Genomic DNA, 22,902 nt, shown 5'->3' on the forward strand with positions numbered 1-22,902 from the left:
GTTTGAAAAGTAAAGAGAGACATGCGTTTTTCTGTATTTCGATCGGTCGCCTACTTCTTGAGCTATTTGTGGTTAAAACTCGGCGTCCTCAGCCCTCTCGCAGATCAGTTGATGACGCCACCGACTCAAGCTGAGTTGGTCACCGCGTCTCAGCTGCTTACAGATTACGCACCTCGGTCGCAGTTGTTTCAATTCTCGTGAAGGATTTCCTTCTTCACTGTGGGCTGCTCTTCTTGCGGGTGAATGAGCCGAAACTTTAATGACGTCAGTAACTCGTGAATAGTGGGCGGCAACTGAAGTATTTGTTAATTTGAAAATCTGAAAGGAGTGGCTGGATGAGGAAGATTAATTTTTTCCTCGCAACCTATCATCCCCTTCCACTGCGACCGACTTCTTTGGACGAATTACGGTTTGGGGTGTGAGTGAGCGAGTCCATGTGGCTGTGGCATGTGGCTGAGATCCATGGCTGCGGCCGTGGCCGTGTGATCATTCTCTCAAATCAACCATTCTACCCGTTGGTTGGTTTTGGATTGGTGAGGGTGGAGCTATCCTCGGTTTTATCACGAAAATATGAAATGCACGCATCCCTTTCCCACTTCGCTTTTCGAGGATTTGCGAGCTGGCCGCGTCCGTAGGTTTCATCCGGGATTTGCACTCGGGGGACTATTCGTGTAGTAGCTCGCAATCGCTCTACGTCCCCAGCTATCTCTATATCCATGTTTTGATACGCGAACGGGTGATTAGAGGTAGTCATGGTTTCTGGAAACTATTCCCTCCTTAAGGAGGCCGTTGAAAATGTTTATTACTTAACTACTCATTTGAGCTCTTTCGGAGGTCCAAATGGAAATATTAAGTTTGGTGGATGGGGAACCTCGAGGAATGGCTTGCGCTAATAGACGTGGTGGTTGTGATGCCGTCGATTTCGGAGAGACTTGGGGAAACATAGAAACGATGGTGTAATGGCAGCATTGGAAAAAGAAGACGATTTTTGAAAGCGATTTTCTACATTTTAAAGGGAGATTGTTAACTTAATATCCTTCAGTGCTAAAAATAGAACTATAGACAATAAATTTGGATACAATTTTTCATTATTAATGGAATAAAATTAATTTGTTACATGTGAACGTGGTAGCCAATTGATTGGCTGCTGATCCTAGGGTTTCGAATGCAAATCCCGGATGAAACGTCAATGTGCCCGGGAAAAGAACTAACCCCTCGAAGCCGAATGTGTGTGAAATACCTTTGGCCCAGTGTAGGGTGAGCTCTAGATTCACTTATTCAAACTAACCTTCGGGTTGAAGGACTGTGTGAATGGTAATCCCCAATTGTAACCTGTCATGCACCACGAGGATGGCTGGAGGGCTGACACGGAGAGTGTTACGCCATTGACGGATCGGCTATAAATTCGGAAATTCAAAGATTTTATTTTCTTCAAATCTTATTGGCGTTTCGTGGAAGAAAAGTGGCTGTTCCATGCCACGTGTGGGTATAAGTGAGCACTGATTTAATTCTTGCGTATATTATTCATTTTGACTTGTTTCCGTTAACTGTCAGATAATCGTTAATTGTATGAAATAGATGATGTCGCCCCATGGCTAGCAATTTAAATGAGAATGCTGCTGTCGAAAACTCAGCCTCGCCCATAACTAACTAATGCTATACTAAACTAAGTGAGCTATAGATCACCGATTGATATTCATTGGTGATGTAATACGAATGCATTTGCAGTTAACCACGACATTTTAATGATTGATACCCGTATTAGAGTGAAATAGCCCTCATAAACCTGTGCCAATTTTTGAATGGCCTTCATAAACCTGGGATAGAAATGTACGATTGAGTTGACCAAGAATTACATGACGAGGATCCATTTCATGTAGCCGATTGCATTAATTGTCTCTCGTGTATATTGCGCGCGCCTCGCGGTTAACCGTTTATGTTATCATTGAGTATTCGTTCACACTGGTTTGCATTCCCTAGACATTTTCTTTTAAAACGCATGTTAGTCCCTGACGTGGTTAAAGCGATTATCGCTGGTCTGTGTCGGCTGCTTTAGGGATGCGTACTCTGTGATTGCCATCTCGAGTCACGAGAGCCAGCAATGCAGGTAATCGCTAGCATGGATTTAGGTTATTATGCAGAAATACTTACTCTTGTGGATCAATGTGACCAAGCTTTCAATGTCACATTGTCACAGCTGGTCGACGGACGAATTTTCTTTCATCTAAAAAAACCTCTCATGGGGACTTCCGCTCGACCAGTCTTGAATCACTCGTTTTAAACTTATCCTCTTGAAATTTTCTGGGTGCATACACCTGTTATCATTGGAGAGTACCTCAAATGAAATTTTACTTCGGAATTTTTTTTAGGTGAAAATTTGTATGCTTGAGGTGGAGGCAAGAGTTGACGAAATTGTTTTCTATTTGTCCTGAAAACTTCAATATGGTAGTATAAGTGTTAAATGAGTTAATCAGTTGCAAAAAAAAAAAACAAAACCGGTCGAGAGGGAGTGACGCCTCCTTCCAAGTCTCGTAAGTCACTCGTCGTGCGCCTCGTGTTTTTGAGCCCTTACAATTGGACATGTACTACTGCGGAGGAGACCCTAATGCATTTCTCCCTTAATTTAATTGACGCCTCAATGAAAGCGTCTCGGATAATTGCAAGTTTATCCGATGAAGCTAACATAACCAGGCTCACTTCATATTTGAGATTAAAACCTCCATGGGTTCACTGTATAGCCTTTATCACCTCTGTGTTTTTTGATGGCATTATGTCATTTGATGCATGGCAATGCTTGTTGTGTCCTCCCTCGAACTCAGGTATGGAAGAGCTGCATGTTGGGAATTTAGCAAAAATATATTTTCTTTATGGCTTATGCTGCTTAAAAGATTGCATGGATTTGTATTTTTACCAATGCACTGCTGTGTCGAAAATCCATTTTTCTGAAGCCCATTTTATCTTCACCTTTTTATAGCACTGTTTCTCAATAATTTGCTTTATTACTTATGAGTTTGTGTAAAACTTTATTTCATAGGTGAGATTGAGCTATCCAAATGCTGTTATGTTTTTCGATTTAATTCACAGGGATTGCATCCACCTATCCGGAACCGAAGGACAAGCGTAAATTTGTGAAGGATCAAATGTATAATTTTAACTATGATGCATCATCTGTTCCTCCGAGATTTGGTTGGCCAGATATGAACAAACTAAAAGTTTGAATGACAGATATACTTGTAATGCACAAACAGGTCCAAATCGTGATCAAGTACCTGCATTTGATTATGGAATATTAGCTTGAAATTTGTACATGAAATTTAAACCTATTTTATTGCTGGTTATTATTAGATACTTCTGCTTTGATTTTGTGCCGCACAAACTACGATTTTATAAAGACAACTTCACTGCATTCTATCATGGTCGCATAGTTTGCTTCCATGAAATTTCAGCCTTCTGTCAGTCCATTCACTTGTCATTATCAAGGGATGTAACGGTTAAATTTGTGAAGAAACTTCGATGTATCGAGTTTTATTTTCCTAAAATCTGTGATCAAAACTCTTTTCCCTGGGTTTTTGTCATGAATGTTACCCATAATCTGTGAATTTCTACAAATGGGAAATTACAAGAATGTTGCTTTGGTGTTTTTTCTACTTGTGGTGGTCCACCTTAAAATACTTTTTTATTTCTTTATTTAATGTATTAGTATGTGATTGTTGTAATAAGATTATCATTTTCAAATCAACAATACTTCAGTTTAATTGTATTGTGGTGCCAGTTATTTATTTCTCCCTATTGAGGAGTTATACGAATATTATACAAAAGATGTGAAATAAATGTTTCTTGCAGATTTATAAATATTCTGATTTCCTCGTAATTACAGTTTTTTTTTAAGTATGCCCGATGAGACTAAATTTCCATGCCCAGCTAGTTTGACTTGATTATGCATAATGATGGCGTGAACTAATCCCACAAAGTACTGGAAAGATTTAAAATCACCATGATTCTACTACATCCTGGTGATTTGGATCATTTGAATCCTTAACATCTACTACTGATGCTAATTTATTGAAGTGGCAGTATGCGATAACTTGATGGTATTATTTCATATAATCATTTTCCTCAATCGCCTCATATCATTGCTTTAATAACAATCGAGGTTTTTGGACATCTAAAATTATTTTTGGTGAGTAATTGCTCATTCAAGAATATTTCCTGATCAGTGGCTCTCCGTACTATGCACAATTGGGAGTTGGCTACATTTTTCAAAGTGGGGAATCAATTTGTAGACTATTTCCCACTCAAATGCAGTTCAGTATGCAATTTCGTTTCTGCTTACGGATTTCAGCTTAATAATTTTTTCTAAATTAATAATTAATCCCCTAAAATTAAATGTTTAAATCACTATGATTCACATGATGGATTACTTCATTTTCACCTCCGTGGCATTACTTCATTTTCAAGCTCCTCATCTTTGCACCGCCTCTCATCCTTCGACAATGTCTGTATTTCCGCGAAACGTCTTCAATTGGACCCTCACGTACGTTTCCACCCATTTTTGTGCTACCAACAACTGGTATTTTAATAAATTTGCCATTTGTAGTAATTTAATTCAAGGAATATTTGATGTTCCAGCGTGAATAAACATCAATCACAAACATGACAAAATCACAAGTATGTCAGTGATTTTGTCATTGTCAACAAGGTTTTTAATAGTTTCGTGTAGGTACTGCAAATATGATATACCAAACGGCAAAAAATAATTAAATGCCATAACTTGTAACTGTCTTTCAAGTGTAGCTTTCTCTCTACGAGAATCAGGACTGATACTCAATCAAACTATTTACCAATTAATTTATTGAATTATTATATAATTATTTGTTCCGCCGAGAGGTCTTCTTCATCTTCTAGACAGAGGAAGATTTTGAGATCATAAAAGATACTTGGTACTAGTTAGGTAGTTGAAGGAAATTTGTTCCGTGATTTTGTGAAATCCGTATTCCCTAGTATTACTGTGGGGGGGGGGGGGGGGGGAGGGTTCTCCAACCGTCTAGTGGATATGCAGTCAACTCCCGCGCATTCCAAAATTCCGCGATTTACAAAATCCGCTAACCGCGATGCTGAGGGTGGAGTCCTTGTCCGATTGTCACAGAAAAATAAGTTAAATTTGGTCTGTAAGCTAATGCTTCTTGATAATATGATCTATCGAAACATTTCATTGCAATGCTTTTCCTTGCAAATTAAATATTTTGCTGAGACGAAATGAATCGTCTTTCCTGGGTTGCACACATTTTTAGAGACCGAATAAAAAGCGCTCAGTGTCGGAATGGATAATGCTTGTGCGGGACGGACCGACTGAGAACTCTTCCCGTACGTCCTCTCATTCCCCGTGTTCTTCCATTCACTGCCCCTTGTCCCGGGAGCTGCGTTCCGGTTCAAGTTCAACTAATAATTCAACGTAAAATGTAGGAACTCGACTCAAAACTTAAGTGCTCTAGCTCAATTTAACTCTAGGTAATGATTTAGGCGTTCACACATCCGCAGCAATAAATGTTAAACATTTGGTCAATCTGCTAACCTAAAACCTGAATTACTTGATCATATTCTTACGCCTAAGTCGTGAGATCATTTGAGGCTTACTTTTCAATGAGTGAGAAAATGAGTGGCAGTTTCACGAACGTGCTCAAAGGAAGGGAAAGCGAATGATAGCTAGAATCCTTCTCAAGATCCCGGACGAAAGGCCGCTGTCGGGGGAAATGGTGGCGATGATGATAACAACAGATTCATTACAATAGTTAAACATCATGACTGAGAATTCATATGCGAAAAACTCTTGAGCACCGGGATGGTGTCCCGCATTTTTCTATTTTAAGGTCACTGCACCTATCTGCACGCTATCATGGTACTTTTACTCATGCGACAACTTGAGTGACTTACTCGCAGAAGGAAATGATAACTTTTGAAATGTCTCAGTGCTGATGCCCTGATGGTGGCGATGAATCGTTGAAACCTGAGTCGTCCAATATTATGCAGTACTTTGAAATTGTAAATGTTGTCATATCCATTTGAATTTGCGAAATGGAATGACTCCAAATAAGAGAAGACAGTTTATTTCAATTTGGGTAATTTATTTGCCATTTAGATGGTCCTCAAAATCATGCACATCTAATTCCAAGTGTGGCTAAAGCGCTGGAATAAGATTGAGCTGTGACTTGTCTGAAGCCGTATCTTCCTTGCTGTCTTTAACGGAAGGCAAAGAGACAAAACCTATCCTGGTGGAATGCCGTTAGATTACCTCTGGGACGTGGTTCGTTAAGTTTCGCGGTTCGACACCCGGTGCAGGAGAGAAGTCATTTTGGCGTAGTAATTTATGTGAATTGCACAACCGTTGACTGGATTTGAAATACCTGTATCTGCAATTACTTGGCTAACCTTATCGGAGGGAATTACTGAAAAGTAAGTAGGTGTCAAGTTTTTAAATGCAATATATCGTTGGACAATACTTGTTCTTTGAGAAACTCTACGCTAAGTACCAGGCACCAGTTTTTACAGAGGGAACTATACTTATTGAGAATAGTGGAAGGTTACTCGGGAATAATAAGCCCGCGATCATTCTTCTTATGGAGAATAGCTGAATAAAGTATCTTTACTTCATTAAGTAGTGCCCTTAGATGTTTTCTCATGTCTTGTCTCTGAAGAAGGGCAAATGAATTGGAATGTACATGATTACTCGTTTCAAATTAGAGTGAAAACCGAATGAGAGTGAATTTCATAGATGCTAGTACCCCTACGGATCAATAACTGTCGAAGCAGTCACTTGTTCCCTTGCAAAGCTATTATTATTAAAGTATTCTACCGATTAAGGTAAGTTTCCATGGAGTACTAAAGAAGCAATCTGGGAGCCTCCCTTTCTTTCCAGCACTGCCCTCTTCTATTCACTGTAAGGCCTACTCTCTTTCAATCTATCTCAAAATCGTTTTCTCTTCCTTCCCTTTCCGCGTTTACCTAACGTTCTACCCTCTAACACCGTTTTCAACATCCCCTTCCCGCTAAGTACTCGATCCATCCAAACCTTGCGTCTCTTCCGTATTTCATCTAAAAGTTGCCTCTCCTCACCTACCATGTCCAGCGCTTCGTCGTTTCTCCTCCTCTCTGTCCATTTCACCTACTCTCCTACCTCTGTCCATTCTCTATTATGACCTTCTCACCGCTCACCTTTCTTGTTGTCTCTCCTCGGCATCAAGCCGATCACTTACGCTCTCAGTCCCTGGTGCACCACAAACAGTCCTTTTACCTCCAACGACCTCTCTCTGACCCCTTTCAACCCCAAATACTGTATAAGCTCGCATCATGAGCTGTTTCACCTTAATAATGGCATAGTTGACGTAACCTGGGTCGGTCGATGAAAATCTGTGGACCTACAAACTTTTGTCTGCTATGAAATGAGGGAGGAAGGCGATTACAGTGTGAGAACCACCCAACAACTTCAATGCGGAACATGGATACCCCTTGCCAGTAGTTTGGAAGCAGCTGCTAGACGTCCCACTCAAAAATAATACATCGTCAGGATAAGCCGGCGATTTCACGTATTTGAGTACCTCTCGATATCTTCGAGGGAGAGGTAATCTCATCATTCTTCGCTAAAAACGCCAGCAGGTGAACTGGTCGAAGTGTTGCATCAACTAGCATGTACGTAGCAGTAACTGTATGGCCTTAGTGGCGAACTTGAAATGCACTAGCTATCAACAGATGAAATGAACAGCAGAGAGGGGAGACGTTTAGAAAATTACTTGAGGCCAATCTGAGGATTGAGGTAGGCTTGGCAATTAGGGGAGATGACGGGCAGCTCGGGTCATTTGTGGTGTAGGGGAAGGAGGGTGGCGAGAGACGGTCTCACTCAGCAATAACTCTCCTGCCCGTAACTCAAGGCCCTCTGACGGGCTGCGTGGTGCACTCCGAGTGACCAGCACACAACACTCAAACAGCTATCAGTATGTTTTTCATTATCTCAGCCACCGCCAGAATTTGAACCCGGGCCAATGAGGTGGGAAGCCAGTACCACATCCAGTCGATCCTCCCATGAGGATTGAATGGCGAAGAAAATGGAAAGGGTGTTGCAGCGCAGCTTAGGCGTATGAGATCCGTCAGATTTTCGCTCCATTCTTCACCTCCGAACATCGGAAAGGAACTTGGCCTCGTTTAATGTTTCATATCTTCTATCTGTGGTGTAGCGAAATTAAATCCGTCCTGTGTCACAGTAACATAGATGCTCCACCAGTTGTGATCAACCATTTCATTTGGTTTTACCAGAATGGCCTACGAATAAATTTTGATATTCACGTGAAATTTCCGTAAAATTTACTTTTAAAGCCTAATTTTCTTAGCATCAGCCCGTTAAGGAGAAGCAGATTTTGAAACATTTACAAAACTGAATTTTTTCTGTGTATTTGAATGAAACTTCCCAAGGTTAGTATGTGGTAGCACAACTCATACAAGACCCGTGACATCTGACCTGTTTTTGCCTTCTCTGAACATCAAAAAGTAACGTAGTTATTTAACTTATTTTGTCGAGTTTGTAACGACTTTATAGTTTTTGTAACAACCACATCGGTATTCAAATTTTAATAAAATATTTCCTATAAATATACCAGCATCTCCATCAGGGCATATATAAAAAGCTTCGAGTTTCAATTAAATCTATCGATTCGGCAACATTTTACAATAGGGAACTTGCATATATTTCAGATATAATCAATAGCCCCAAAATTACATAAAAATATATGTTTGCATACCTCGGTGAAAGTTTTTTTTATTATTTTATGACGTGGTTTGCGATATTTAATGTATCAAAGTTCACGAGAATTTTCAAATGCAAGTGAGAAGCGAAAACGCCCGATGATTGGCTGGTAGAAAAGTGACGTCATAGTTCAGTACGAGGCACGGCGGCACGGCCATAGTATAGGTTGCATACTTGAATACATGCGACGGCGTGGTTATGATTCATTTATTGAAGTGCAGACTTATTGGAGTTGTTCATTGTGACTTCAGGGCTATTATTTGATCTATTTCTCCTCCATTGAAAGCGATAGATTGCGTAAAGATGAAGGCATATGTTTATTCTTAGGCTGATCCTAGCAAGCTTCCTGTTACTGATTCCATCATGATAACAGGGTATTTTAGTGAAACTGTAGACTTCGTCGGCTCGGAAAGTCGATGCCGAGAAATGGAAAGGTAGCTGATGTGCATCTGTAATGTTTTATAGTTCATAACAAAGTGAGACTTGCGTATAATATTGGCGAAAGCGTATACTCATGTGAAATGTGTATTCTTTTGGTAGTCCGGTAGTCATATGGTGAACTTATTTCCACCTCGAAGCTGTCGATGATACTTTAAACTTAAAAATACCTTGCCTGGAGGGCGACAGGAAGCTCTGAGGAAGCCAGACTATTAATGTTTCAATTTAGTAGCGATAATATAGACGAACTTCCAACACAATCTACCATCTTGTGACTAAAAACCCCGAAGCCACTTCCTATTCTGCAGAAAGAATCGGTCAATCGCACTTCGATCAATATAATAAACACAACGTCTTTAGGTGTTAATAAGTTACTTTTGAAATGAAATACTTCCTAAATTAGCATTAAAATGTGCATGTTTTCCAAACAGAGTCTTTAATACATTTTGGGAGCTTTTCTCACGATATATCTGAAACCTTCTAAAGGCGAGCTCATCGTCATTGCGATCGGTTGTCACTTAAAAATTCCGTATCGGAAATCCTAGAGGGATGACTTTCGACGATGACCGTGATCACCTGCACTCTCACTATCACTGGAACCCGTGGTGAAAATATCATCCCAATCCAATATCTATTTGGTTTTAACTGGGGAAAGAGCAACATAGAACTGCACATTCTTTGGGCAACTTTGGGTTTGACTTTCCCTCAAACACACCATTTCCCCCGTGGTGCACATCAGTCCTATCTTTATACGATGGCCTGACAACCTTTAAATGGATCCTTGGTTTATCCTGACAACCAACTAAATGGAAATTGCTGATCCACACATGTCCATTCTTATCTCCATAATTTCCAAATCAAAGGCCGCGAAACATTCCTCTTTTGTGACTCAACTTTTTTTTGAAAAGCAAGCAACGGCGCAGAATAAAATCAAAGAATGCTGCGATTCATTTTTTGTGACCACCTCTGGATTCCATTCTTTTTCCATCTACAACTTCCTTTATCTTTCGGGGTAAACTATGGGACAAGATAATGTTTAAATATTTTCATTAATTTATAACAAAATATAAGTTCAAAAAATACCCAAAAGCCATTTTATTAATCCGCACTGATGAGTGTAAATTAATGTGGAAGATGAATGCTGTAGACGTAGTAGTTTTCCTTAGGTTGACTTGCAAAGTTCATGAAGTTGACAAAACGGCTAATTTTTCGGTGCGCGGAGTCATTTATTGCACTGACCGTGTCTACATTTTTCAATTTTTTTGTAATAAAATAAATCAGAATTTAGGATAAAATTTCCTTTAAAATGACGTATAGTTCATTTTTATAGCATGTAGTGAAGCCAGGATATAAATTTGCAAAGTACAGCGGCACATCATTTTGACGCCGACAGTAGAAGAAAACGCTGTCTTCTTGGCTGGCACTCGAATGCATAAGGATCAACGTTGCTCTATATTTTCATATTTCCTCCCTTGATTTTAAACATCATGGAATTTTCTATGTCCTTCCGTAACTGAAATTGAACAAGTACCTTAATAATTTGAGTCCATCGTAACCATCGAGAAACACCTATCTCGATTTTTGTTCGAAAGTTGAGTTTTTATTCTACGGCGGCCGAATTATCAAAAAATCTCAGTTTCAAGTTATTCAGTCAATGAAATATGGAAATATTATTTATATTAAAGTTATCTTCGCTCACATAGCACACGGGTTTATCATTCCGTTTATTATACTCTTATTTTTCCGTAACGCTCATCCCGACAGACGGCTTGCATCGAGGCTTTTCTCCTAATTTCCTCCGTGGGAATGCAGACGAAATTTTTTTCTGGGGTGTTATTGCACAGAGGAACAATGCACCACCAGTAATTTTTCCTTATTTCACCCACGTTCTCCTTTAAACGCAACGTGGCTCTTCCAAACCTGCAGTTACTGGGCTTGGATCTTGGACTCGTACTGAACTATGACGTCACAGCCAAAGATTGGTGGGGGCGGTATTTTTTAGCCCGCGAAACTCGGGCGACTTTTGGGAGTCATTTTTTAGGGTATAAACTGAATTTTAAGCGGGAAAAAGTATATTGCGGTACTAAGTGTTTACTGTAGTATATCAGCATACTGTTTATAAAAAGTATGCAATTTCCCTATTACAATAAAAAAATGAACTTGGGAAACCATATGGGTCATTCCACCTGAATTCAACAAAATTTTGTTTCCCATAGTCTCAGATTTTGATGAAAATGTCTGGCTCCATATCACCCTTAAACTATATGCATCGATTGGTACCAGTTTTGCGAAAAAAGTATTTTCAGCGTTTCATGCGCATTTGAATTCTTTTGGCCAAAACACGTCCCTTGAATCATATAACTCCTATTTCACCAGCAAATTGTCATAGAGCCTTGTTTTACCTTAAAGATTAAGAATTTCCGTTGGAGACTGAAGGTGTAAAAAATTCGTTTACATTCTTCCTCCTATTATTATATTTAAATGTTTAAAAAATGTCAATAAACGTTTATCAAATACTCCATCTCAGAAATGGCCCAAACCTTTATTAAATACTAAAGACACATCTACCTTACAATTCCACAAAAGTTTAGTGGAATATCATTAATGAATTATTAGAAAATATTTCAAAATTAAAATTTTTCTCCAGCGTGGCGTTCCGGCTCCTTCACTGGAAATACGTAATGTGGTATTACAAGACAATTCCGTGAATGTGATAAATGCTCCGCACCATAATAGTATCACCTACAGCTTCTATTATAAACTATCGATTGATGAAAAATTTGTCGGGATTCCCACCGGGTGTGATATTGGATTAATTCTCCCAACGTTTCAATGGCTGAGTCGGCCATCGTCTTCAGGGGTTTACTCTTTAACCTAAAATTTTACATTAATCTATCGATATTTGTTATATATATTATTGACAATATGTTTTTGACGAACCTTATGCGAGATATGTACCTACTGAAGATTTGGATCAGAGATACAGCTAGTATGACTTAATTTTCCAGTTTACTCAAAAATAATAATAATTATGGTTGGCTAAAAGATTATATGAGGAGGTGGGAAGCCAAGGGGCTCAAATGATTTTTTCCAAAATAGAGTTAGGCTCCGAAATTGATAGAAGAAATATATAAAAAATTGGTGTCTGAGGGATGCGAATGGGTCTCAGTTCTGTGCTGGCATCGAGCTAAATATCAAGTTGACCTCGTCTGTTTTCTTTACCGAATTTAACTACATGTAGAAAAAAACATTTGTACCCCTTGGCTTTTCAACCCCTCATAAATTGTTTATAAAAGATGAGATATTATTTAAACAATTTTGTTAAGCGTCGACAAAAGTGATTCCTGAGTAAAAATACCCGTTTTTTTAAGAGTGTGCCAGTAGAAAACCCGCCATTAAGCAGAATAAAATTATCGGAGATATGTTTTATCGTCAGTCCAAGAAGCATAAATTTAAGACCACATTTCGGTATTTTCATGGAAATGGCATTTACTTCTTTTTTCGTCTGAAAGTCCTTGAGATTTTCCTATTAAAGCACACGTTTACATAAGATTCGTTTTATCTAACATTCTTTCTCCTCCTCCGAGTCTAGAAGGGAATTGTCGACGCTATATTTTCATCACGATTTCGAAATATATAATTAATGAAATTGATTTTTTGTGGCAACAATGTCAATGCTCCAGTTGTAATAAATATTTCCTAGAGTTGAAGCAACATAGCAATTACAGAAAATGTAATAACTTGGGAAGTCGACATTTCCTATCGTCAATCCATATTTTGGAATTGTCTTTGAAATAACTTTTATTTAACTTCTCCATGGAACTTCCTATAGGCCTCGTGTCTTACAGTGCAATTTATGTGAGACCTAGTAGACCTGACACGTTCCCTTCTCTGAGAATTCGAAAGACCCGTAGGTTGTATTTTTTATCACGATTCGTCTAGTGCAACGGAATTTATATCGATTTTTTGTCACATAAACATCGAAACTCCAGTATTAATCTAATTTTTCCTATACTTAGACCACCATGGCCATAGCTGCACAATTAAAAATTCTGATTTTCTCGCGGAACTACATCCAATCCACCCAATGTTGTCGTTGTAACATGTAAGGCCATGGCTAAAAATTCTGCAGTTCACGGTCGATTTCCAGACAAATGACTGAGCAACTTCAAATTTATTATCGTTAATCCTTGAAAAACAGTTAACGAAAGCTTGTTTTGGAATTTTCGCTATTTTGCGTTTTTTTTTTAGTTAGATTGACTCATTAAAGCACGCTTTTACGTTCGATCCGTTTGATCTGACGTTTCTCCGAGCACTTTGAGCGAAGCTGGTTTATGTAAAAAATAGACTTTTTTATCTCGATCCTTACAGTAAAAAGGATTTAAGTCAATTCTTCATTACAACAGCACTGATATTTTAGCTGTAATAATATTTTTCTTATACTTAGACCATCTTAGCTACAAGTGGTTTTGAAAAATTATGATTTTTCAGTGCACTTTTCTTTCGCTTTAGTGGAAGATTCTTAAGATTGGCATGTCGCAGGACCCATTTACAGAAGATCCGTTAGGTATGACGCTATTTCCTCTCTCCGAGCCTCTGAAAAAACATCAAACCTCCTTTTGTTATATTTTTTCATGGTTATTATAGTATAGCGAACTTTATATAATTATCTCGTTGAAAAAAATTGATACTCTATTTGTAAAAATATGTCCTGGTGTGGTTTTAGCGTTATTATTAGTAGCGAAACGCTTTTATTTGCATGTGAAAATAAGAGAATAAAATAGCTGCGAAAGCCGCATTTTTTCGTGTTCAAATCTACATAATACACACTACAACCTCGCAAAACACCTCAATAAGCGCGCGGAGGTAAGACACAAGCAGTTAAAAAGAAGGAGGTGCGCGATGCACATTTCCGAGTCCTATCCAGCATTTATTGAAGTCATCCGTTGTTCGGGGGAAGTTCAAATTCCCACCCCTATCTGTTCGGCAAAATATCACTCTAATTTTTTCATTAATGTGGAACCTAGGGTAGGGTGAGGTTCAAATATGATTTTGTCCGTCTCTCTCAAAGATGCCTCATTTTAACAGCTCAGTAATCTCAGCCCAGCACGTGTGTTCAGCGGCTCCCGGCCTAATTCGTTCAAAAGCCGTGTGGCGCTCTCTGCTCGTTCGTACCACCTTTTTGACGAATCGCGCGATGTGTCGTGCCACAGCTGGAGGAGGCATCTTTTGGAATATTCCATTCCCTCCTTTGGTTAGAGGCGCTTCCGATTGGCCCGCTAGAGAGCACCGCCGAGGCATTTGTATTTGGAGGCTCGCTGCGACGCGGCGGCAGCCCTTGAGATGGCTGCGAGAGCAAACAATTGCTAGTGCGGGGGCGTGTGTGTGGGATGATGCCTGTCGCACTCCGTCGCATTGATTTTCCTCGGCGGGGGCCGTGGGGGCGGCAGTGGCGTCGTCGTCTTGGGGCGAGGTCGTCGTCGCGCGCGCACCGCCCAGAACCCATCCCTACTATCGACTCGCAAGAAGATGCGGGAGCCGTGCGCACTCCAACCTCCGTTAGTCTTCCCTCTGAGTAATACGTAGAAATTCCTCTCTGGTTGTCAACCGGGTGAACGGCTCCATCTCCAACGTTTCGGCAGCTCGCTCTGCTACCATGGGTCACGATTAACCCCCCAAGACGGTAGCAGAGTAAGCTTTCGCGATGGAGCTATTCACCCGGTTGACCACCCGATACGATGTCTGCGCGCACGTCACTAACACGCTGCGGCAAAGGAATGAGGATTGTCGATGCATGGAAGAGTCCACCCATTTTGTATTCACTGTCGACCGTGAAAAAACACGAAAAAATGAACAGATCCTTTTTTTTCCGTTTTCGCTCTTTCACATGCCTCTGAAAGCTGTTCGCGGCGAAAAAGCGACTCCCTTAACCCTTTCGCAGATAAGTTGATGACGTCACGCTGCTTCCGTGCGTCTCACAGCTTTTCAGCTGCTCATCTTCTCTTCGCAACGGCCTTGTCTTTGTTGTTGAGTCTCTTGTGACGCACTCATTCCCATAATCAGCGGTTCATCCGTAATAAATTAAAGTGCTGGTTCTCTAATGGCGTCACCTGTTCATGAAAATAGGGTGGGCTTTTTCGTGTTTTCCAAGATATCTTACGAGAGAATGGCTCAAGGAGCATCGATTTTTCATCGTCTCTTACATTTCCATTCCATCTACCGAATTCGTTAAGTGGTTATTCATTATATATCCGCGGATTAGCCAACGGCGTACCTATGCTGTGCCCTGAGACACCAGCAAGTGGACTGCTTATCAGAGACCTGCAACCTGTCCCGATAGCGCAAGGTAACTCCACCCGGTACATATAACAAAGGTATAATTGAATGCCCTCAAAATATCTATTTCATAAGAGCCGAAAATCCGTTCCAGATTCTTCCTACATATGCACTTTCTAATCCGTCTCTAATTTCTTTTAAGGGACGGTTGCCAAATTAATTGGGTTAATCAGCCGTTGATTATTCCAGTTATCGGAGTCCTTTCATTATTTACTCTGTAACAGTCTCTGTCAATCACGGAGTGAGTCGTTCTCGCTGACTGATGAGTCTACAATTGTTTCCATTCAATGATTCGTCGAGAATCAAATAACCGAAGTGACTGAATTATCCCAGTGACTTCATTCTTAAAGGTCGGACTATGCAGAAAATGACTTTGCTCGTCTCGAGTAAGACCCTACTCGCCAGCCCGACACATCGAGTGTCCTTTTTCTCACCTCGTCCTACTCAATCGCATTGGCCGCCCCACTGACACTGTGCGTGTGCCTAGACCCAACCAGTGGCGGATACAGATGGGGGGCGGACGCCCCCCTTGCGGGACCGCCCGAATCGCCAAATATTGCAGAACCGCAATAGGGTAGTTTCCTTCATCAAAGAAAACGAAAGGCATTGATTGCGATTCGTTACCCACCATTTGTGTATCCATAATATACAAATTATTTGATTTTAGAAATCCCAGTGTAGACGAATGTTAATGGTCAATTTTAACCTCATTTGGAAAAGGCTAGATTGGCGCCCATGCGATGCCGCTCCACGTGACGTCACAGGGACCTAGATTCTCTTAGGGATTCTCGCAGGGACCTAGATTTGTCGGCCTCGCTGGCGGTGGGGATAAGTCCTCTCCTACTGTACCGAAGGTCGCAGGTTCGAGTCCCGCCTGGATAGGTTGTCCTTCCAGGACATGGGTGTGTGTGTGTGAGATCGTCTGTTGTTGATTCTTTAAACTCCCGATGTAAAGGCCTCATTGTGCTGTGTACGCGATGGGTACAAAGATAAATGATTCGAAGGACCAGGCGGTTTATGGCAATTGAAATTGCAATACTTCGGTTTGATGATATATTACAAAAAAAGGGAGAACCCTCCCGTTCAACCGTTCTACATGGCGACCAAAAGCTGACTGCCTACCCTCGCGGCGGAACACGTGGGGGCAGTTACAAAATTTGACTTATTCAATCAACACAAATTTGACTTACTCTGTAAATAAAAGAAGAACGAATTGAATTGGTGGGAATTCAAACTGGATTACAAAGACTTAAAACATTCCGCCCACCTTCTCTTCGCAGAAGAGAACCATTACATAACAACAACAAAAAATATTTAAATGAACATAGATTTTAAACTCATCTTACAATATTCATTTTAAAATTATTAGATTATTCACTGGTCTTTTAAGCACTGCATTTGCAGTTTGAATTGTCACAGCTCGGACATATCCATTGTCACCCGGGTGAACTTCTATTACTCGGGCTAGTTGCCAACGCGCTGGTGGAGTGTTGTCATTGCAGGCAATCACGAGATCCCCAGCCTTGATGTTTGGGGTTGACGTTGCCCATTTCTGTCGTTGCTGTAGAGATTGCAAGTACTCCCTCGACCAGCGTCGCCAATAATGCTGAAGCATTTGCTGTACCATTTGCCATCTCTTTAAAGTCGGAATTTTTTCCTCAGGTAATGATGGCTCTGGAATTAGATAAGATGAAGATGGAATTAAAAAATGAGCAGGAGTCAACGCTTGGATATCATTAGGATCATCTTATAAGGGAACAAGCGGGCGGGAATTCAAACATGCTTCCACTTGACACAATAGAGTTGACAGTCCTCGAAAGTCAACTTTGTTTCCCCGATAACCCGTCTTAGATGATGCTTTGTTGACTTGACTGCCGCTTCCCAGATCCCACCAAAATGTGGGGCTGTAGGGGGATTGAAACGCCACTCCGTTCCATTAGATGCCAAGGCCTCAGCGAGGGTGCGGGTGAAGGTGGAATATCTCTGGAACAGTTCTTTTAATTCTCTGTCAGCACCTACAAAATTAGTTCCCTTGTTACTTAATAACAAGGAGCAATGACCTCGTCTCCCAACAAATCGTCGGAACGCTGCAATAAATGCTTCAGAAGTGTTACTAGAAACTGTTTTCCAAATGCACAGCACGAGTGCTCAGACATACAAAAACACATATGAAACCTTTATATGAACTTCTACACTTTCCTGGTGAGGTCTTAATGCTCACAGGTCCAGCATAATCCACACCAGATTTTGAGAAAGGTCTGTTAGGCATTGTTCTGTATTGTGGCAAATTACCCATGATTTGATATGAAGTACTTTTTCTGTAACGTTGGCACACAACACATTTATGGATTATCTCTTTGATTTTCTGCCGTCCTTTCAATACCCAGTACTGTGTGCGTAGTGTTGTAAGAGTTAGCTGTACCCCACCATGCAGTGTACGTTTATGGCAGTCTTCGATGATTAAGCGTGTGAGTGGATGATCACTGGGTATGATCAACGGATGTTTCTCATCCTCAGAAAGTAATGACTGCTTTAATCTTCCTCCCACTTTTAATAACTTTTGATCAATAAATGGCGTTAATCTGATTAGCACACTGTTCTTAGGAATAATTTCATATTTCTCCAAGATCGAAATTTCTTTAGAAAATGATTGCCGTTGTGCTATGAACACTAATAATAAACAAGCTCTGATAACTTCACCTGGATTCAAAATTACATCAGCATTCATTACTTCAACATTAAACCATGATGCACTGAAAATTGGATGCACTAGTTTTTTTGCTTGTAGAAAACGTATCACATAAGCCATGACATGCACTAGAGTTTTTAGATTAGAGTACTTTTGGAAGAGATTCAAGCCACTAGCTTTAATTGTTGCAGTATTTGTTGATAAAACAATAGGAATTTTCCGTATAGTCCGATCCTGACCACCATAAGTTCTGATTGTTCAGTGCAGATGCTAAGCAACCACGAGATGCTAAATCAGCTGGATTATTTTTAGTCCCAATATGACGCCAGTTGGCAGTTGGCACCAGGGTATGAATATCAGAGCACCTATTAGCTACGAAGGTTGGCCATCTTGAAGGATGTTCTTTTAACCAACATAAAACATCTTGAGAGTCAGTCCACAGATGAATTTTTAATAATTCAGATTCAAATCTTTTTGTGTGGTGATTAGTTAATTTAGCAAGTAAATGAGCAGCTGATAACTCCAAACGTGGAATACTAATAGTTTTCAAGGGAGCTACTCTTGTTTTAGCTTGAATCATTCTCACTCTAAATGATTTTTCTGCAGATTTATTACTTGTGCGAAGATACAAGACCGCACCATACGTTGATTTAGAAGCATCAGCAAATCCATGTAATTGAATAACATTCATTGTTGCACTATAACCCAACCATCTAGGAACTTTGATACTTGTGATTTGAGGTAAATAGCTGTAGAAAGTTTCCCATTGCTCAGCTTCCGTTCGAGGCAAAGGTTCATTCCAATCTATCTTAAGGAGCCAAAGTTTTTGAAGAAAGATTTTTGCAGTAATTATCACTGGCGCGATCCAGCCCAATGGATCAAATAGTTTAGCTACCTTGGATAACACTAATCGTTTAGTCCATTGCTCTACCTTTTGATCAATTTTAACATCGAAGTTAAAACAGTCTTCACTGGGTTGCCAATTAAGTCCCAAAACTACAAAACTTGAATCATTCGCAAAGAGTGATTTCGGTTCACTGGCTAATAACTCTTGTGGCAACCACTGAAGTAGAGTGGAACTATTTGAATGCCATTTGCGAAGGGAAAAACCGCCCACCATGCACAAATTAATGACTTCTTTTTGCTTAGCTAGTGCGGTGTGAATCTCATGATCACCAGATAACACGCCATCCATGTATGTCTCCTTATCTAACGCAATAGAGCCTAATGGGAAGTTTGCGGCTTCGTCTTTTGCCAATTGCTTAAGAGCTCTATTAGCAATTAATGGACTGCATTTTAACCCATAAGTTAGAGTAGAATAAAATATGTATTTGTATTTTATGCAATGGGTCAAATCTCCACACAATTGCTTGCAAATGTCTGTCTTCTTCATGAACTATAATTTGCCTGTACATCATTTTAATGTCAGATGTGAAGGCATATCGGTATTAACGCCATGATGTGACTAATGACGCAATTTCTGGAAGAAGATTTGGGCCTGCATAAAGGCAATCATTTAGTGACCATCCTTCATTGGTCTTAAAGGAACCATTGAACACCGTACGTGGCCTAGTAGTTGTGCTACTTTCTTTAAAAACTCCATGGTGTGGAAGAAAGACATATTCATCAAAATCAAAATCAATTTAATTAATTGGCTGCATGTGTCCTAAATCCAAATATTCCTGTATAAATTCGCAATAAGCCTTTTGAAAATTTTCATCCCTTTTGAATTTACTTTCAATGCTTGCTAACATCTTAATTGATGGATGATATGAATTTCCAAGATTTCGCAATCTTTCTTGATTAATGGGAAGTCGTACAATATAACGACCTTCTGATGTTCTAGAATGTGTGGATTCAAAATGTTCTTCACACATTTGTTCATCAGGGGCAAGAAAAGAGTATTTAGTAGGCATATCTTCTTGCAGCCAAAAAACGCTGAAGAAGAGAATCTAGTGGCATCTCACCATCATCTTGTTGAATCGTAAATACGGCTGAAGTGTGCGGTAGGACCGCATTTGTCTCACCAGATAAGATCCAACTTAGGGCTGTGGCCATGGCAATCGGATGGTTTGCTTCACCTTTGACGACTCTACCTTCCACGACTCGGGCGTGCACCGCTGCTCCAAGGAGTAGATCGATTTGTCTAGCCTGGAAGTATTTGGGATCAGCAAGCTCCAACTCCTTCAGATGAGGCCAGTTATCCCTGGGTAGAAGACTCGGCTTGTACAACGTTACCTTGGGTACCACCAGAGCTTCAGTGTAACGGCTGAAAGTTGACATGAATCTTGGCTTAATTATAACACTAACAGAGCCTTTGCATTTCATATGAAGTCTGTTACCAAGTCCACTGACAACCACCGAAGCTGATTTTTTATCAAGTCTAAGTCCTTGACAAAGTGATTCTGTGATGAAACTAGACTGAGCGCATTGATCAAGTAACGCTCTAGCCACAGAGTATACTCTGTGCTCTAGCTAACACAACATTTCCATGGGGTCCTTGCACTTTTACCCACGCAGTGGAAAGATGTGCTGTCTCAGGCCTGCTATTGATCGCATTAGTTAGTTTAGGTTCGATAGATTCTTCCGTAAAAACAGGAAATAAGCTTGTTGATTGGTTTTTCACACAGTTTTTCGAAGATTCAAAATTAGTTGAAGGCTCATGTAACAAGGTATGATGCTTTTTATGGCAAACCTGACATCTCCTTTTTGATGTGCAATTTCTCAAAACATGTTGTCCAAAACAATTGAAACAAAGATTTTTAGAAAGGACAAATTCCTTCCGTTGCTCTGCTGATTTACCACGAAAAGTTTCACAATACGCCAACCAATGGCTGCGGCCACACAAAGCACACAAGGGATTTTTCATTACGGTTGATCCGCCCACATGAAAACTCTTTGATTTGTATGATCCACTCTTTTCATGAAATTGACGTCGCTGTTGCATGCCCTTGGGAGATCCCGAAAATTGTTTATTACCACAACTTTCCAGACTGTCCAAACTCATTATTTTTGTTTTTAGGAAATTTCTAAGCATCTCATAAGTAGGAGGTGCAGTTGAATTCTCTAATTTAATTTCCCAATCACGTCGCGTTTGTGGGTCTAATCTTCTTTCAGTTATAAATGCAATTAAATCATCCCAATGGCATACTGGACGTCGCAACGCTTCAAGTGAGAGCAAGGGGTTCACTGTGCCGGCATAAATGCGGCGTAATTCAGACGCTGACTCGTTTTGCATCGATTTAAGATCAAACAACGCAGCAAGGTGAGCACTAGTTATGCGTCTATTATTCTCGTAATAATTTTGCAAAGATTGCCACGCAAGAGTGAAATTTTCTTCTGTGATCGGAATAGTTCGTACCAGGTCAGCAGCTTCACCAGAAAGACAGCGTAACAGATATTGCAATTTTGCAACCAGCGAAATATATTTGCGATCTATTATCATAGACTTCAGGAGATCTCGAAAAGTTTCCCAATTTCGGAAATCACCTGAGAATTTAGGTAACTCCGGGACAGGTAATCTAACAAGGTGATCACCCTCACTATGGGAAGTTATATTCTCACCATTCCGTTCACTTTTACTTGATGCTGATGCGAGGTTTGTAAGAAATTCTTCAAACTCACCCTTTCGTTGTAAGGACACTTCCTCAGCATTATCTAGGAAATGAGAGCAAAAATAATCATGCTGTAAATCTAAATATTCACTTTCGAGTAATTGTTCATGAGCGTCATTAATTTTTTGCCAATAATTGTCAATGCACTCCATTCGAACCTTACAAGATCCGCGATTCATTTTTATAGCACCTTGTTTTTTAAAGTTTATGAAGGAATTATTAATTTTCCTTAGATAAGTCTTTTGATTTTCGTAAAAGCCATCCATTTTGATATGTAACTCAGTCAATCAGATTAGATAGTTCTGCTTGAGTTCGGCAAAATTGCGTTCACAATATAACCCTTTGATATCATTTACTTAGGTTAAGCCACATTAGCTAGATAAGATTTTCAACTCAGATGAAACTTGCTAAGTAACTTGGGCGTTATATAGATAAATTGAAACAATCTTACTGCTTTTCTGATGACTGCTAGCCCCAAAGACGCCCTCTGTTGTCGATGTACGATGTCTTCGTAGACGTCCGATGACAGTACGAGCGGGGACGAATCAGCCGTTGCAAGTACGACGACACGATGCACTCCTTCCCCCTCCGATTTCCTCTTCTCCGAGCTGCTTTGAAGAGCTGTCTCTCGTGCCTCCGTCATGAGCCTCACGGTAGATAGGGATGACCAGCGGAACTTCTTTTTCGTCGTTGAGTTCCATTAGTCCGCCGATACGATTTTTCTCCGATAAACGATAATTATATGATACATTGACCGCCAAGATTCGCTAACACCTCCGTTAACGAGTAAACGGGACCGATAATCTGGTAAAGATTAATCCGGCAGCGATATAACCGGAAAGATATGTCCCGAGAAGATAAAACCGGTGATGATACATACGACCTCGGCAATCCAACGATTTTTAATATGGCGATGCTGAGATCAACGATACTGAGTCCGGTAAGATAGGTCCCGAAAAGATAAGATCCGATGTAATCCAGCACTATCCGCCGCGATCCGATGAGTTTCGATATGATCCGGCGTAATCCGATGA

General features: G+C 40.2%; 2 protein-coding genes across 8 annotated transcripts in view; one reads left to right on the forward strand and one right to left on the reverse strand.

The window, feature by feature from the left end:
- Window positions 1-3,844, forward strand: part of LOC124171907 (NADP-dependent malic enzyme-like) — a 195,425-nt gene extending 191,581 nt beyond the window's left edge. For 2 of the 3 annotated variants that reach the window (XM_046551316.1, XM_046551314.1), the window contains exon 12: window positions 3,085-3,844. In XM_046551316.1, the coding sequence (XP_046407272.1) occupies window positions 3,085-3,218 (134 nt within the window). In that variant the 3' untranslated portion in view covers window positions 3,219-3,844. The remainder of the gene's footprint in view (window positions 1-3,084) is intronic. The other variant, XM_046551315.1, reaches the window with a different exon arrangement.
- Window positions 3,845-16,614: 12,770 nt separating this feature from the next.
- On the reverse strand, window positions 16,615-22,847 carry LOC124171707. 5 transcript variants are annotated; one of them, XM_046550971.1, is made up of 3 exons: window positions 22,320-22,847; window positions 21,879-21,911; window positions 16,615-17,239 (listed from the first exon to the last, which is right to left on the reverse strand). In XM_046550971.1, the coding sequence occupies exons 1-3, from the start codon at window positions 22,509-22,511 to the stop codon at window positions 17,204-17,206; spliced, it is 261 nt and encodes an 86-aa protein (XP_046406927.1). In that variant the 5' UTR covers window positions 22,512-22,847; the 3' UTR covers window positions 16,615-17,203. The 5 variants fall into 5 exon arrangements, 4 of the variants coding, with proteins under 4 accessions (XP_046406927.1, XP_046406926.1, XP_046406924.1 ...); XM_046550970.1 differs by having other exon boundaries at window positions 20,282-21,911; XM_046550968.1 differs by having other exon boundaries at window positions 17,231-20,523.
- Window positions 22,848-22,902: the final 55 nt, after the last annotated feature.

This window comes from Ischnura elegans, chromosome X (genome assembly GCF_921293095.1).
Source record: "Ischnura elegans chromosome X, ioIscEleg1.1, whole genome shotgun sequence".
Lineage (NCBI taxonomy): Eukaryota > Metazoa > Arthropoda > Insecta > Odonata > Coenagrionidae > Ischnura > Ischnura elegans.